Source organism: Rhynchophorus ferrugineus, unplaced genomic scaffold (genome assembly GCF_030347505.1).
Source record: "Rhynchophorus ferrugineus isolate W39M unplaced genomic scaffold, kcgeb_rfMv2 rfM11, whole genome shotgun sequence".
In the NCBI taxonomy this organism is placed as follows: Eukaryota; Metazoa; Arthropoda; class Insecta; order Coleoptera; family Curculionidae; genus Rhynchophorus; species Rhynchophorus ferrugineus.
Window position 1 is genome coordinate 11,693,180 of NW_027472590.1, and position 19,004 is coordinate 11,712,183.

Below are 19,004 nucleotides of genomic sequence, written 5' to 3' on the forward strand. Positions count from 1 at the left end.
GGTACTACTAGCAAATCCAACAAATCCATCCTTCTGATATTCCAAAATGAAGTGCTAAGTGCTATCGTTGACGCACCATATTATGCCAATAACACACTAATTCAACGCATTATCCCTCTGGAAACTATAACGATTGTGAAGTGCCTCTGAAAAGTAGTCAGTGCACCCAAATACACTTGCCAAACAAATAAATCTGCGCGATGTCAGTGAAGTGCGTAGGTTAAAACGTTTACTACCACCTGACTTGATTAATAGACATAAAATAGTTTTTTGGAATATAGAATAGTTATTAAATTAAGTATAATAGCAATTACTTATTACCCATAGGGCAGATTGTGGTAAGCTAAGAGTATAACAAAAACCTACTAAACTATGTGGTACAATACGATGAAAGTTATCAAGACAGGTAATGAAATTAGTTGTAATGAATTGTTGGTCTTAATAAACTAATTAATAAATTAATTTAATCTCTATTAATAGACTAATTAAATATTACGAAACTAACTTCTGCAACTGAACATTGAAACTCAATAAACAATTTCTACAACACAACACTTCAAACTTCCAAAACAAAAACAATTTCTGCTACAGGGATAAAATTGATATAAATCAGCTAGCATTTATTAACGTAAATTTCTATCCAATTTTTCAGTGTCACACACGTTCGACTTCCGATAGAACTTCACAATCAACTTATTTACATACGCACTGCCTTAATATCTCTTGAAAAACAGCGATACTTTGTTCAGAGACCCAATATTATACGAGGGTCACTATTTATATTTCGGGAATAGGAAAAAAATTTATAGTTAAGCTGCGAATATATTTTTATTGTTTTTCAAAGTACTCGCCACGATGATCGATACACTTTTGCATACGCTGAAACTAATTGTCAAAGCATTTATTCCATTCCGAATGAGGTATCTTCAAAACATGATTTTTGAGTGCTTCGATAGCTTCTTCGGGCGATGAAAATCGTTGACCACCCAGTTTATTCTTCACGGATGGGAACAAAAAGAATCCATTGGGTGCCAAATCAGGGCTGTCTCTTGTTTGTTTTCCTTATTTCACCAAAGACTTCTAGCAAACAAATGGTTGTGTACCAATCAGAATTTACAATTCTACGATCCTCTTGAGACACTGTTGCAATTTTCTTTGAAGTGCTTCGTGCGCGAACAAATTTTGTTGGATTTGGTTCATCTTGGAACACCCATACAGTCGACTACTGCTTACTTTCAGGCTCATACGAATATATCCATGATTCGTCACCTGTCACGATTTTATAAACGTCTTTCGAAGCACCGCGATTGAATTTCTTAAACATTTCTTTGCACCAATCGACACGAGCTTTTTTTAAAGCAATTTTCAAATTGTGTAGGATCTAATGCAAACATAACTTTCGCACAGCTAAGTGTTCATGTAAAATCGCATATATGCTGGTGGAACTAATGATTAGGGATGCCTCAATCTCACAATACATGACGATCTTGCTTAATCATTTCGCACACAGCATCAGTTTTTTGACATAACACCCGATTTTCGCCGACCTTTATGAAACTCGTCGGTCAGCGAACTACGACCACGATTGAATTCACTAAGCCAGCGATACACGGTGGTTTTTGATGGAGATTGATCGCCGAAAGTCAAATTAAGTTGATTGATGCACTCTTGTGATAATCCACGTCGAAAATTGTAAAAAATCATCGCGAGATCAAGACGAAACTTTCAACTAAATATGGAATAAACAACTAGCGGTCGTGGGACAAAATGTTCTGAGTACGTATATCGTTAAAAATGTCAAATTTTATGATAGAACCGTCAGATGGACTCAGGCAGGACGTTAGGATGACAACCGTGTGTTGCCAATTCCCGAAATATAAATAGTGACCCTCGTAACATATCTATTAGTTCATCGATCTTCTAACACATACCCCTGATAACCTCCAGATGGTAATCAAGCGTTCGACCGGTCATTAGGCAATTAGCAATTAGTCAATCATCTTAATTGTTCGAGATGCAAGGAAATGATTATCCGACTCTGTTAGACATTGAATAATCGGTTTCGTATGACTTAATCGAATTCTCTTTCAATTTGGTATTTAAATAGTGTCAATTGGAGGTCACAAAACGCGACAGAGCCGGTAATTGTCGATACAGAACGAATTTCTAAAAGGGGACTTCGGGATAATTAAATGAGGAAAAAACGCGAAGCAGACGCACGTGTTCGCGAGATATTCAAATTTTTAATCAAAACAAATCGACCGGTGGCCTTGGAGGTTTCATTACGACTGGTTGTGACATCCAACGTCGAATTTTGACTGTAAACGTAAATTATACGAATTGTTACAACATCTAATAATTAATGATAATTCAATACTAATAATTTTGCATTTACATCCGAAACTGATATTGCATTGAAACGAAATACATTGAATGGGTCCATTAATTAGTATTGTCCCCAATTTCGGTGACCGCTTCTTAATTTTTTCAAAGTTTCTGCCTCTTACCTTCGATTACTGTATTCGTATTCGTATCTCATAATGGAATATTTTAATTATTTATTTGTGAAAATTACAAGTCTCTGTTACTCGTAAATCATGAGAGACTGTTTTGTAATTGAAGGCTTCACTAGGTTGTTCAGTAAACTAAGACTTCAACACCATTTCAATAGTTCATCTTTCTTAAGAACATAATCAAACTTTCTTAATTCCGAGTAAATTTTTTGTTGTTGTCTTGAATCTATTTTTAACGAATTTCTCCTTTCATTTGATCCAAAAAGTTATGGTAATGTTTTAAATATATCGTTTTTGCCAATATGTTACTCAAAAGTAAAATTCCGAGTTCCGAAAAACTGAGCATAACACATTCTTTGGCAACTTATAAATATGAGCCCATCACTTACTACTCACTTACGATAATAGCACACCACAAACCCCAGATTCTTCTTGTCAAATTTACAACATTTACCTCATGAGATATTGGTTTATTCAAGCTTCTACTCATACTCCAGAATATAATTCTAGAGCTCGAATACTATAGTACAATAATATTTATTGTGGTCTCTTATACCATATCCTTCAAATTTACAAAAAAAATTCATCGAAATTTGATGGTTTGTAGACTTTGACCTAAAAACAAAAATATAGTTGCTACACTATTTAAACGATATTTTAATAATTTATATTTTTTTAAATAGTAATTATTAGTTGTTCAATAAAAAAATATTTTAATATACTAGTATATATTGTTTTATAAGTTATTCCGAAATGTGTAACATAAATAACATATTATAAGTACATTAATACGACATTACCACATATTGCAATCCTGTTATCTGCAAAAACAAATCATTAATACTCTGCTAATTCTTAAAAATGTTTACCGAATACAAACGTATAATAAATCCTTTAAATTTGTTACTAAAAAAAACCATAGTTATTTTAAATTAAATATAAAAAATAATATAATTAAATATAATAAATAATTACATGGGTTCTTCACATAGTTATAGAAAAACTCAGTATCCTTTCTGTTATTAGTTCCTTCTTTGGAGCAGAGAAGATTATTTTTAAGGCACCGTAAGGTCTTCCAAACACTTTACGAAATAATTACGTTCAATGAAACGTGATGGCCAAGGTGATTTACTTGTAGTTCCTTTGCAAAGATAATACGTGTAATTTTGATATTTCAATCTCACTTATAATTGCACAACTTTTTTAAGATTCAAACGCCTGGTTTCAACTTTGCAACTCTTATTTTATATACTCCTTAATTAGCTACAGCGAGTTCAATATATAACAGGTGGGGCAAAAGTCCTGCTACCATTTTGATTACACGCCATCTGGGTTATATGACGTTTAGCTCAGTTTCGCTTTAACTATTGTGTTACGTAGACATCCAAAACAAATATATATAGCAGGTCAATTGAAAAGTCCCCGGCCTACCATAGTAAGACACATTTTTGTGCAAAATTAGTTTTAACAGAAAATAGTCACTGGGGGCCGGATCTGGAGAATACGGTGGATGAGGAAGCAATTAGAAGCCCAATTCATGGATTTTTGCCATCGTTTTTACCGACTTGTAACACGGTGCATTGCCTTGGTGAAGCAGCACTTTCTTTTTCTTCAAATGCGGCCGTTTTTCGGCAATTTCGTCCTTCAAACGGCCCAATAACGCTATGCAATAGTCGCTGTTGATGGTCTTTCTTTTTTCAAAGTAGTCAACGAAAATTATTCCATTCGCATCCCAAAATACAGACTCCATAACCTTGCCAGCCGACTGCTCCGAATCATCAACTCGTCATTGTTTTTGATCAAAAGTGAACTCGCGCGGCACCCACTTTTCACAGAGCTTTCTCATATCCAAATATTCGTGAATTACATGATGTACACTTTCAGTTCATATCTATAGAGTGTCTGCTATTTCATTTAATTTCAATTTACGGTCATTCAAAATCATTTTGTGGATGTTTAAAATGTTTTCGACGGTAACAGCCTCTTTTGGGCGTCCATTGCGTTCACCGCCTTCGGTGCTCATTTCACCACGTCTAAACTTAGCATACCAATCGTTGATGGTTGATTTTCCTGGGGCAGTGACCGGAAAGTCAGCATCAAGCCAAGTTTTTGCTTTAACTGTATTTTTTCGCTTCAAAAAACAATATTTTATCAACACGCGAAATTCCTTTTTATCAATTTTTTTCACAATAACAAAAGTTGCTTCAATCAAAATGCTATAATTCACAAACTAATGATACGACAGCTGTCAAATTTATACATGCATCTTTTGAGGGTTAACTAAAAAACAAAAAAACATATGGATTTAATTCTAGTAGCGCCATCTATGTGTCAGGCCGGGGATTTTTCAATTGACCTGTTGACACAATAATACATAGCATACCACTATATACACAACACATTAATACATATCATTTGTTTTTAACTTCAAACGTATTATGATAAAAGTTATCTTATTGCGTATTAAAAATATAAATCCATAAATATTGATTGCTGTAAATTAATGATAACGTATTTTTTATCACTTTTTTAATTAATTTAGGATGAAAAAATTATTATTATGTTTATCTTCTGCTTCTTTAATAAATATGTCTTTTAACATCAATGATTAGCTTATTTTTAGTATATTTAATAAAAACCGATCATCCGCTCAGCTGGACCATTCTGAGACATATTCTAATCTAGGAATAAATATCGATTTTTAACGTATTTTCAAAGCTAGGAATGTGCCTAAAACAGAACAAACCTATTTAGAAAACAGATTTACACCTCGCCTATCTTCTTCACCTAGTCGCTTAAAATCATACTACGACAAAATGTGTATTATATAATTGTTAACCGCAAGGTATTTCTATTTTATAATTCTAAAGTCAAGCGCTTTTCGGTGTACAAAGAAAGTAACCCGAAGAAAGACAAGGAAATATGTAATCTCAACCTAAATAATGATTTATTTGTTTTGGTCGGTACAGGATATCCAAAAGCAATTTCTCTAAAACGTGATAGGTCTCTAGCGAACGCATTACATTCGTCTTGCATAATTGCTAAATAAGACGTCACCTATTTTTGTCACTTTTCCATTATAAACCCGAACACATGCTTAGAACTAATTATACGGAACTGGTGTCATAACGAACTAGAACATTTTACGTAATTATCGGAGCAGTTTTACTTTAAAATTATGTATTTAGTCGATGTTTTTTATCTGACGCCGATATAATTGTGATTTTATTTAATTTTACTTCTGTGAAGTTAATTAATATGTTCAAGGTTTTTTTCATTTTCGTTCGAAAAACATTCGGATTGAATAATTGAATTTCGTTGTTTGGTCAATGTACAGTCGGCCGATATTAATGTCAGATACGAATAGTTAACTATATCAGTAGGTTAGAGAAAAAGTAATTTCGGTCTTTTAAATATTTTTATCTTCTTCATCTCTGCTTCTTCTTCTTCTTCTTCTTCGAACGTTGTTTAAGACAACACATGCCTTCGAAATAACTTACTAACGAGTCTTCTTAAACAAATTATACCACTTGATACAAGTTGAAACAGCACCAAAATTCCATATAAAATACAAAAATGTTTCTCATGGTAAAACCAGCCAGTAAAATGGTGCTGAAATGGTCTTATTTAACTAGCTAGTTTAATACATCAAGTAAATTAACTACTACCATATATCAGGTCAATTGAAAAGTCCCCTGCCTACCATAGTAAAACACGTTTTTTTGGCACAATTAGTTTTTTTTTATTCAATGAACCAATATGTATGATTATAGCGACCCTCCAACTTTTCGTTACCATTTTTATACTACAATGTGTCCTTTGCTTCAATCTAGCCTCAGTTTCGGCGCTCACCTCTTCATTCGACCAAAATTTCTTCCCAGCGAGCATTCCTTTGAGATCTGAGAACAGGAAATAGTCACTGGGGGCCAAATCTGGAAAATACAGCGGATGAGGAAGCAATTCGACGGCCAATTCATGGACTTTTGTCATCGTTTTCACTGACTTGTGACATGGTGTGCAGTCGTTTTTCGGCGATTTCGTGCTTCAAACGGTCTAATAACGCTATGTAATAGTCGCTGTTGATGGTCCTTCCTTTTTCAAGATAGTCAATGAAAATTATTCCATACGCATCTCAAAATACAGACGCCATCTACTCGGATGACTGTAGATTGGACTTTGTAGTGAAATGATAGAGCCATGTTGCATCCATTGTCACATATCGATGCAAAAACTCGGGTTTATTGCGTTTGATCATATTCAAACACTGCTCCAAGTCATCAATTCGTCGTTGTTTTTGGTCAAAAGTGAGCTCGCGCGGCACAAGTTCAGTTAATATCTTTAGAGTATCTGCTATTTTATTCAATTTCAATTTACGGTCATTCAAAATCATTTTGTGGATTTTTAAAATGTTTTCGTCGATAACAACCTCTTTTGGGCGTCCACTGTGTTCACCGTACTTTGCAAGTTTTTGCTTCAACTGTATTTTTCCCTTCAAAAAGCAATATTTTATCAACACGCCAAATTCATTTTTATCCTTTTTTTTTCACAGTAACAAAAGTTGCTTTACTCAAAATGCTATAATTCACAAACTAATGACCGCTGTCAAATTTATATGTGCATCTTTTGAGGGTTACGGCTTACTAAAAAACATATGGATTTAATTCTAGTAGTGCCATCTATGTGCCAGGCCGGGGACTTTTCAATTGACTTGTTACTAGAGACAAAGTAAAGTTTATTATTTCGAAACCTGAGGCCGGGTGGTAAGAGATTTTATTTGGATGAAATAGAAAGATGGAAAACCGTTGGACTAAGCGTAGTGAGTTAAAAGCAAATTAGGTTGAAAATTAAGTGCTTCAAACAAGTGAAATAAATGTATTTCATTCAAAAGGTAAGTGACTGAACAAACTGAGCCTTGCAGTTGCCACACAGGGGATCACTTATTGGCTTAAGAAACAAATGCATTTGACCAAAAAATAATAAAACAAATTTGAGGGCTTATTATTATGTAGATACCAATAATAAATACTTAAGATACCAATAAAAGTTTAAATAGTAAAGCAAATCATGGTTTAAGTACTACGACAAGAATTTTAAATTACCTTAGACTAAGGCACATCGTGTCGTCATGACCAACAACACAGAATTCTATAAATTTATTTTATGCGCGATGTACACCAACCGCAAATGTTTATAGCATTATTTTGACTCCATAACACTGACGCCCATTTTACTTTACATTATTATATTGTAAATTATGTTTGTATCATTACATTATTCAAACTGGTTAGTTACACAATTTCCATTGAAATGGAATCTTTAAAAATATAAAAATAAAACCACACTTAACTGTACACCCGATAACAAGTGTAAATTACAGTGGCAAGATTTATTAACCCGTTTGAAATTTGTTATATTTTTATTTTACAGCTTGCAGGTTTGTACTGCAATTTCGCAAAATATTTTTATGATATTCTTCCCACTAAAAAAAACCGATCCGTACTATTTAGAATGAAAATGTCATGGTCTGTACGATTTCAGCAACACCTTAGAATTCATGACCTTTTTATCCATGTGATAGATTGGTCGTGACAAAATTTAGATGTAAATCGATTAACTGATGATGATACTGTATGGTTTGAACAATGAAACTATATTTCGAAATATTTTCCGTAAATAAAAATGGATATTGGTGAATTCATTAAGTTTTATTTATATTTTGTAAATATTAAAATTAGGAGTAATGAATACCCGTTGTTCATTATTATGTACTTGCATGTATTTTAATCAGCGATATCTATTAGTGAACTGCGGAATATCAGTGTAAAAAATTATTAAATAACCTAACTTAAGTATTGAATTAAATGCTTTTGATATTTTTCTACATAAAATATCTGTTTACCATTTAGCGTTATCCTTCTCCATCATATCCCAGTTGTCCTGTTTGACTGCAATGACCCGAAAATAGAGGAATACGGTAAGCCCGATTCTATCTATCTAACTACTGTCGTGAAATATGCAAGCTGTAAAACTATTACTTGAATACTTTTCTCCTGATACGCAGGCCATTTTCATTCCAATACTCGTTCACTTTGAGCTTCTAATTTCACGTATTCATATACGTTCGACATTATGCTAATTTTTGCCAATACGTAGATTTCTTCATAATGAAATGGATAATTAAAACCTAAAAATTACGAGAATTTGGCTCTGATATTTCGTAAAATTGTTATAGGGTTATATTATTAAATTCGCAAGTATATAGTATATTGTATTTAAAATTATAAAAGTGGTAATTTCACTAAAAGAGATAAACCAAATATATAATAGATAATAATAAAATTTGAGAGAGCAAAAATTCTTCTAGCAGTTGAAATATACCAAAAACGATCAAGTAATAAAGAAGTTATAGAGGTATATAAAAATGTATACAATAAATAAATATTTATTACCAATAAAAATGTTTAAAACCCAACAAAATACTATTTACAAAAATGTCATAAAACCTAGGTAGTCTTTACTTGAAATATATTCATTTTTATATCTTGAAATTTCTATGCTCTGTGAGATACCCTAAATGCCTTTTATTATTATTTTTTTAAGTATCAATTCAGGTATCATATATAAATATATAACGTTATTGACATTCTCTGATAATAGCGCTATGTTAGCTAATAAAAATTTTGAGTATTCGAGGATTCTTCACAAGAGCCCTATGCCTTGGGAATGTATGAAGAAAAGCCAAAGTATTGATAACTGACGAATCGCCCATTAATCTACACTGCATCTGATTGGAGCAAGTACCTGGGATCAGTTAGATTAGAGAAAAAATTAATTAAACATCGATCAAAATTGGAAAAAAAATCAAGACCGATCTGAAAAATAGGAGACCAAGAATACAAGAGGCCAGAATGGTTGATTAATTTTACATCATTTGAAAATGGAAGTTCTATTTTGAAGTAATAGGATCCAGCAATTATCTTTTTCCTTTTCTTTGTCAAAGAAAGTTTGAAAAGAAATAGAAATAAACCAATTACTACTATTATATTATATCATTGTTAATTTCCAAATATTAAAACACGATGAAACATATTTGGGATCATTATTTCATTTGTTTTTTCACACTGCCATTTCCTACAATTAAGAATGAACTTATCTATACAGCATAGAGAATCAAACAATTATCTCTGATCTTTTCTCTATTAAAAGTAACACGGGAAGGAATTCGTACATCCCCGTCTGTTATCACGAATAGAAAGGTAGGCGTAGCCTGCATTTGAATGAAATAGTAATTACTATTTTCAGTCGCTAGTTTTTTGACTATCGACTAGATCGGCTATTTTTCGACCATTTCGCTAGACTAAAAAAGAAACTCTAAAATATAACAAAAAAAAAACTTCAATTATAAATTTTTTTCTAGATTCTATACGACAGTTCCTTCTTAAAAGCTGAACTCTTGAATAAGAATTATAAAATAACTTTATACTGAAAAGGTGATATCTAATTAAATCTAATTGATCAACTGCAATCAGTATCAACTAAATGCACTAAATAATTAACTCAGATTAATTAAATGACATAAAAGTAGGATAGGCATTAAACTGTTATATAAAAATAGTTAATCATATAACAACAAATCTGCAATTAACCTATAAAATGTAGTTTATTTGTAACTATTTATTTTTATTTTCGTTCACATAGCACCACTAGACTGTTTATTTAACCATACCGTTTTAAATGCCTCACATTTTATACAGCTATCATGGTATCTGTACTTGTAAGGTAATTAATTTCGTTCAATTACCTAGCTCCGTTATGATAAAGATTCTTTCAGGCCGGATTCTTAACTATTTTATCAAGTTTTCTAGACACTAATGAAACTGGCCAATCAATTAGCTACGCTTAATCAAAGTTTTATTATATAAATATTTTAAAGCATATAATTTGCAGAATTACCTGGTATATTTTAAATTAGCCAACAATGCAATATTCATCGTGAATGTCTTAAAGATGCCCAGAGAAAATAACGAACTAAACATCAATTTCACAGTTGCAAGTAACGTTCTTTTGTTCTGCTCTATCGTTGTGTTATGCAGTAAAATGGCAAGTAACAAAGGGGCATTGATAGATCTGTAATTCCCCATTTTTGATTAGATATGATATTTAACTATAATTTATCAATATGTTCTTAAATAATTTTTTTGATAATTCCAACGCCTATATCGAACATATGGGTAGCGTAATCGCATGTTCGAATCCCGATAAGGGCATCCATATTTTTATTAGACTTATAATAATAAACGATATATATATAATCTATATATATAAATCTGAGGCATTATTGTGAAAAATCGGTACCATGTATTTTATTCAAAGTATTTTTCTATCGATAGCCACTACTTTTGCCTCCCTTCCAGACAATTTACAGACTTCATCTCGAAAGAACGGTTTTTGTTTTGAGGCTATCTGCGAAACGACACACTTTTTGATATTTTCATACGAACTGAAGCATTGCTCCGGCAGATTACGAATTATATGTCGGAACAAGTAGTAATCGGAAGAAGTAAAGTCTGGAAAATACGGCAGGTGTGGTAGCACTTACGGCCATTTTTCGCACAGTGGTCACCTCAAACGCATCAATTGTAGTCGATAGCGATTCCCATTGATGGTTTCATCAAGGTTTAGCAACTCATAGTATACCACGCGAAGCTGATCCCACCAAATACGGAACATTAGCCATGGATATTCGCCGTTAATATTGATGTTGATCAGTAACAATACGGTGCAAAAAACCTTTCCACTTTTGAAGTTGAAACAGCATTTCACAAATTTCGCAATGTCTCTTAACTTATATAGCTTTTGAATCATTACCGTATCCTTGGAAATGGTTTCTTGTGTTACTCCCAACAATTCTACATATTCTTCTTGCGTTTTATACAGATCATCATCGAATAATACCTTCAAATCTTCGTCTTCAATTTTTTTTGGCTGTCCAGGACGCTATTTGTGTCCAGTGTCAAAATCACCATTTTTAAATAGTCGAAATCAGCTGTCACATGTTGACATCGATGGAAGACGGTTGCTATAAGTTTCAGAATTCGATAACCTTCGGCCTCTTAATTCTTAAAAATTGAAGTAAAAAATATAACTTCATCTATTCGGTACAAATTCAGACATTTTCAACGCACTGAAAAAGTGCGTCCTCGAAATGACACACACTGAACAGTGATTCTTTAACATGAATTTGATTACAAATGTACCCGGTGCTTTAAAATTAATTTATAGGCCTGATAATTGTTTATGGTTATCGTATAAAAAGTCATTCCATAGATTTAACTGTAGTTCAAGGCCCATATTACTAAAATTGTTAAAATTAAATGGCCCATTAGACTCGAGGGCTGTTTAGGACCTATGCACTATATACATTTTAATATTACAGATCAAACAATATAAAGAACAAAACTAAAAGAGCTTATAGTTAATTTATCATACGTATGAGAATATGGAGTGAACAGTTTTTAAAAGTCATGAATTAACAGCGGTAGTATCATAGTCCATTACATATTTTGGAGTACTCCGATGGCAGCCGAATAGTTCATCAGTTGTTTAAGGTTCTTCAATTGTAGAAGTTGTTTCATAGATCCCTTCAGGCGAGAGAGTCGTCTTTGGTGGACGTGCCCTTGGTATTCAACTAGGATATGTTTGATGCTCAGCGAGGATCTACATCTATCACAAGTGGACAGACAGAGAGTTCTCCTTTGAGTAGAAACTCGTGAGTCAGCTTATTCTGCTTATTTATGGCTTATTCTGAGTCTGGAAAAAATATCCAATTTACGCCTGCTAAAGTTCAAAAATCGTTACCTTCCCTTTAACTGCTCTTTCATCTCGCACAATTTGTTATTGATCATTCAGTCCCAGTTTAGTTGATCCAGTTTTTTATAAAGTACGGTATGATATGTATTCAGATCCCTTCTTCAGTACATATGGTTTTTTAAAAGTGATCCCTCCCTTCTCATATCTGGACTGTCTTGAACGCATTTAAGAGCCTTGTATATGGCCAGCAATTCAGCAATAAAAACACTTGTCAAAGAGGGTTATTTGTAATGTTCTTCCTTCAATGTTGATGTATATTCGTCGTTTTTAGATCCGTCAATGTAAATCTAATGGTGATCAAGGTATTTTTAATAGACTAATTGCTTGAAAAGGGAGCGTACACTATAAGAGTCAAGATCATTCTTAGGAAGGAAACTCATTGAAAGATGAATGGCAATAGATATGTTCTGCCAGGGAGGTATTTTATTCGTGAATTTACAGATGGTAGGTATTTCCAATGACAAGCGATTACAGATTTTCTGGAAGCAATAGCCAGACCCTTTGTATCTTTGCCCTTCTATTTTAATACTGCGGTTGATGGGGGAAACCCACACTGAGATAACCCCGGCCTGAATTTTAATGAGCCTATTTACCTTAGTAGCCAAAGTTCTCGTCAAGAGTCTAGGGAAGAAATTCCCGCCTCACAGAGTAGACTATCTATTCGACTTGTGCTCTAGAGCTATGACTATGCTCCTAGAGGAATCCTTAGTGCTGTATTCTGGATTGGATTTAGTCTCTTTATCGAATTAGGCTAATATCAGTCAGGTATCTTTTTTGTATGTTTGATGTGTGGAAGCCTGCTGAGACGTGAGTCGAATAAAATTCCCAGGAATTTATGCTCAGGTTTGTTGTTTATGTCACTGCCATCAACAGACAAACAGATAAAGCGTCATTCGGGGACAATTGCTTATTCTGCAGTAGTGCATGCTATTCGATTTATCAGGTGAGAATCAAAGGCCATTTGTTTTTGTCCGAAATGGGTGAGTATAGAGGCATTTTTGCAGAATTTCCTGACTTCTTTTGTGATCCTGATGAGCATGATAAATGACAATGTCATCAGCGAAAAAATATTTAGAACGCTTCACGATTTTGTGTGTCATCCTTGCGCAGGGACCATGCTAATCTTCTCTGTATCGTTCCAATTTTATTATATGTACTACCGAAGCAAGTACTGAATATGTAAAGATATAATTCCTTTTTTTTGTATTGAAGGATAACTTCTTTTGTGAATATTTTCTTATTTTGTTTAACTGCTAGTGACAATATCAATAACATAGAACTAATATTTTTGTGAAGGTGAAGGTGAAACTTTCTATTTTGATTTTACGTAACAGTATTACGTTTGCATCTCTGGGTTTCAAGATCGAAGGTATTTGATGTTTATGTTGAATTTTTATCAAGCTAATGCAAGATATTTCCTAATGGTGAATTTCCACTGATTTAAGCCATTATATTGATTAATTAAATAAGGCTAATTAGATTTAACTAGGTTGTTTGTTTATTAATACGTTGAGTAATACTTTGAATTATATTCGTACATTTTTATATCAATATTCCTTTTATCATTTCAGTATCAATTTCGTCATTTAGTATCAATTCCTATTTAAATAACGTTTTAATTACAGAAAAAAATTGGAAATTATTGTTACTTGTATGTATTTTAACTGACACGGTTGCATTTCAATGCATTATCTCTATTGTCTATCATAACAGTTCAATTGAAAAGTCCCCGGCCTGACCCATAGATGACGCCACTATAATTAAATCCATATGTTTTTTAGTTAGCCCTGACGCTCAAAAGATTCCTGTATAAATTTGACAGCTGTCGAATCATTAGTTTGTGAATTATAGCATTTTGAGTGAAGCAACTTTTGTTATTGTGAAATAAATGGATAAAAATGAATTTCGCAGCAATGAATAATCTAGAAAAAATAACCTCAGATCTAGAAAGTTTCATTCCCTCACTGTCACTTTCTGAGCTACTATTCCAGTCATTAACTAGGCTGTTAATTTCCAATCTAACACTAGTTCCTAATTCTACTATTTATCAGTTTTTTCTTTTATGTATCTGGAGTTTGTCCAAACATATACAAAAACCTTTCCACGTATGTATATTAAAATAACAAGTCTCCCTTAAATTTATAGTACGTTGTTAAAAATTGTATTCTTTTAAAAGTAATGTCTGAAAGTTGCATTGAATCTCTTCATGGGTAATCTTTATACTATTTAAAGTCTCTATTTCTCGACATTATTTGAATAAGTGCAGCACTGAAATCAGACAGCATTGTATCTCTTTTCAACTAAAATAAATTAAGAAGGAAAATATTGTTTAATCTTAAAACGAATTTGCAAATTGCAATAGGCTACAGTATACGTCTTGATGACATAAATTCATTGCTACTTTGAATATACAATATTACGCCCACTTTACCCGTATTAAGATACTTATTATTTTCAGATTTGGTTACCTAAGCCTCAGCATGAGAGTAATTCCCCGCAATGACTCGAAATGGATATTTCGGGAACCCACCATCGACATATTCAGCGACGCCGATCGATACGCCCTCCGACCAGAGAGATCCGGCAGGAGGCAGCGGAAGGTCTTCGAGGGGGACTTCCACATGGAATTCTGCGACAACATAAAGCAGCTGGTCCAGGCCTACTTCCGAGACTTCTCGTTCGAGTCGCTGGACCAGCCGTGGAAGGCGTTCACATCCAGCTGGAGCCTGGAGACGCTGGCCCGGAACCTCGGCATCAACTCCTCCTACATCGCCAAAGAACACTGTTACGTGCTGGTGCGTTTGTCTCGGTTCAGGAACAGATCGATGCTGTCGAGGACGCCGTCGAATATGAGAGTGGTCGATTCGGTTCAGCAGGAGATCGACGACATTAAAGTTGGTGATGTGGCCGGTGTGCTCATGTTCATAAAGAAGTTCGGTTCGCATTATATTCAGTCGTACGTTACCGGAAATTCGTTGTATCAGGTGAGGAAATGATTCATTTCATTATTATTTTTACGGCCGTGTATTAAACATGATGATTTTTCTATACAAAAGTCGCATTCTTATTTGACTAGGTAGTTTTTTTAATCACTGCCATAAATATTTTTTAATATTAGTTTTTACTATTTTTACACGCCTCGACAAAACTTTAGCACACCATAAATTTTTCAATATAACTTTTTCATAATAAACATTTTTAGCTTTTAGATTTTTTTTTTTACGGAATAGGCACTTGATCATCGTAGTCAAGGAAACGTTATATCACTTTTTTTTTGGTTATTAACTAGCTTTAAAAAAGGAATAAGTTCTTTTTTTATGTTCGCCGATTTCTCCGCCATTTATGTACCGATTTTCAAAATTATTTTTTTATTCGAAAGAGTGCGCTTCCGAGGTTGTCCACTTGGAGCCAACTCAGGATCTGATGGGGGGGAAGGGGAGATATAGAGGGAATACTCAAATTTCAAAGGCACGTACAAAGTTTGACCAATTTTTTTATCTAAAATAATCAGATATTTGGGTATAATGTTATTCCTGAAATGATGTGACAAAAAATTTGAAGTAGTTCAGTGTAAAAGCCATTCAGGTAGCTTCTTAAGCACTAATGATATCATATGAGAAGTCATAGAAATATTGCACCCAATTTTTTGTTCTAGTTTGCTTCGAACATTTATCAAATCACCTAGACTAGGTGGTGGACCCCGAGGACTGAAGCGTTCCTTATTTTCAATCATTGTTTCCTTATTCTTATTTTTCCTCATACGGGCTGCACTTGGGCTATCCATTGTAATACTTAATAAAATAACTGCAATTTGTAACAAAAAATTGAACCGCTTTCAAAAAATATATAAGGAACTCACGAAAAAGTAAAAAATAATTAAACTTATGCTTTTATCAAAGAAAAAAGTTTTAAAAAAATGTACATAATAATCGTTGTAATAACAAACTAAACAATAAACTTATTTAAGCTATCTATTACACGTATTTTATATTCTACTATATACACACAATTTAGCTTAATACCCGCCTAAACCTATTTATCTATTTATTATTATTATTATTTTAACTACTACTAACTAATCAGTTTGACGTCGCATCCTCTAAATAACCCATAAATAAATAGAGGCTCTTTTGTGATACGGGATCTAAAAAATAAAAATTTATTTTTATTAATGTAATGAAAAATGTTTAGTATGCTTAAATTTTGTCGCAGTGTAATATAAAAATACAAACATTTTACTTAATAAAAAAAATCTATAAGACAAATGAAGAAATGTTTTGTTGTTGAATTGTTTTATGATATTTTTTCAAATACACTTCATTTTTAATGTCCACCTCCTGAAATTTTTCTAAAGAAATATTAATTTGTACATGAAATAATATAAATGAGCTTATAAAAAATGTTTCCATTAATAAATATTTTTCTATGAGATTATAGTCATTATAATCAATATTTATAATTGTTAATATATTGATGATTGATTAATACCTCAATTAAACAGTAAAACAATAAAAATAGCCAATGATTATATCAAGCTTTTTACTACATAACAAACACTAAGACTTCTTCAATCTGATATAAATACTTGAGTGTTGATGTTGGTAACCCATACAGTGCATATAATTTCCACTTTTATAATACATTACAAAATACAAAAGGATTATATATTGTATATGTTGTATCAGCTGCTGCGTCAAAATTATATCATGTGCTTCATCATGTATTCCAATTAATTATTAGTATACCTTGGGTTTACTAACTCTTATATTTAAGAATATCCGATGTTTTGTATCAAGAGAGAATTGTTGATACAAACAAGGAAATCCGTAGAACAGCACTCTTTAATTTAATGTCTCATAATAAAAGAGTCATTGACAATCATCAAAAGAGGTAAATGATTTTATATCGATATTGCCACAAATTGTATTGTGGTTTGGTGTAAAGTGTAGTAAAGACGTAATATCGTTCATATGACCATTTTTACAACTCTACAGGTCTTGTTTCAGAATATTTGAAATAAAAAAACAAATTTTAAAGTCTCCTTTCTACCAACGAGGGTTTATCTGGACTTGACATACAATTTAACGGGGGCTCCGAACCTCGGTTCTCGTCATTAACCAGAACCTGGTTACTTCCATGTCGGATGTTCCACTGTAGTCTACAAAGATATACAATTACAATCACAAACAGAAGGTGCATCTTTGCCCCAGCGGGATTCGACTATCACAACAGTAGGAGGGTCGTCCTGTCGCCTTGACTACTGCACCAACGAAGCTGGTATATTTGATTATTGTTTCCTTCAACAAATAATTCAGAAAACCCCTGAGACTTCAAATAACCCACCAAATCTTAATTTACAATTAATTTATTATTACTTTTCATTTGTACTTGGATTAATGCACCAGCAAGACGAGTGCGAGAAAAAACATCAATATGTACCCCTCAATTATAAAATTATAATACCCTATAGCTATAGTTTACACTAAAAATATACATTTTATATAAGTTCGTATGGTTTGATTCGCTTCAACCTCCTGATATCCTGTGCGCTGTCCAGCAGTTGTATTGCTTCCACGTTAGTATGATTTAGTAATCTTCTTTCGTGTTTCAAGGTGAAATCTTGGGTCAGTCATTTGACAACTATCAAATAACCCACCAAAATGCAGCTTGCTCCGAATATCCTGACACACTTCAAACTGGTGTAAAAACACGACTCCGCTTGAGAAAATCTTTATTTTAATCTCCATTCAACCTAAGAAAAACATTTTTTTAGACATTTGATTACATAAAAAGTGTGAATTCAGTGAGTCCTCCGTTATTACTTTAATAATTAAGTTTATGAAGGAAATCTGAAATCTAATTGAGATTCTGATGTATTTATAAATTCATATTATAATATTCATTATATTTTTTAATATCTATTATTATAAGGCCGAAAATCTTTTAGAACTATTGCAGATGGTACACCTGAAAATAGAAAGCCATTATGAAGAAACATATTAAAACACAACATTAATATTTGTTTAAAACAAAATGTTATCGAAAGCGAATTTCTTCACCAATTTGCTTTTAGAATCATTAAAATTGTTCATTTATTCAAACGTTTGGCATTCTTTATTACCACAAACCAAGATTTTTTTATTACCACCATTGCACAAGAAACAGTGAGCTACTTTTATTTTCATTCGTGGGCTATGAGTTTTGTATAAACCTGCCCATCTATACAAAGTTGCATCGTTCATTTTGGGTATACGAGGGTAGTTTTAAAAATACTGACCCTAATTATTTCTCAACATGATAGTTACGGTTTATATTACTACATATCACTACAACCCTTGGGACTCATTCATTACTTTTTTCTAATATCATCACTAAAGTAGTTCTAAATTCTTCCAAATAAGTTGACGTTTATCGATTTTTCTTTTAAGATAGTTCAGGGTAAATTAGATGGCTCGGTGAATGGAGGTAAAACGAAATGAAACAGCGGTGTTTACATTATGTGACCGTTATTTGGTGGCAATATAAAAAAATGTAGAAAACACAAAATAGATAAAACGGATGGCAGCGGTGTTACCTGGAGACCAGGCTTGGGCATTCGATGGTAGCACGTCTAAACCTAAC

General features: G+C 32.8%; 1 protein-coding gene and 1 non-coding gene across 2 annotated transcripts in view; one reads left to right on the forward strand and one right to left on the reverse strand.

Annotated features, from left to right (window-relative positions):
- Positions 1–19,004, forward strand: part of tsl (membrane-attack complex domain containing protein torso-like) — an 85,238-nt gene that overhangs the window by 36,037 nt on the left and 30,197 nt on the right. Inside the window, exon 3 of the mRNA XM_076417583.1 lies at positions 14,842–15,367. Within this exon, the coding sequence (XP_076273698.1) occupies positions 14,842–15,367 (526 nt within the window). The remainder of the gene's footprint in view (positions 1–14,841; positions 15,368–19,004) is intronic.
- On the reverse strand, positions 13,449–13,555 carry LOC143205375 (U6 spliceosomal RNA). Its single transcript, XR_013007810.1, has one exon. It is a non-coding gene; the product is annotated as a U6 spliceosomal RNA (small nuclear RNA).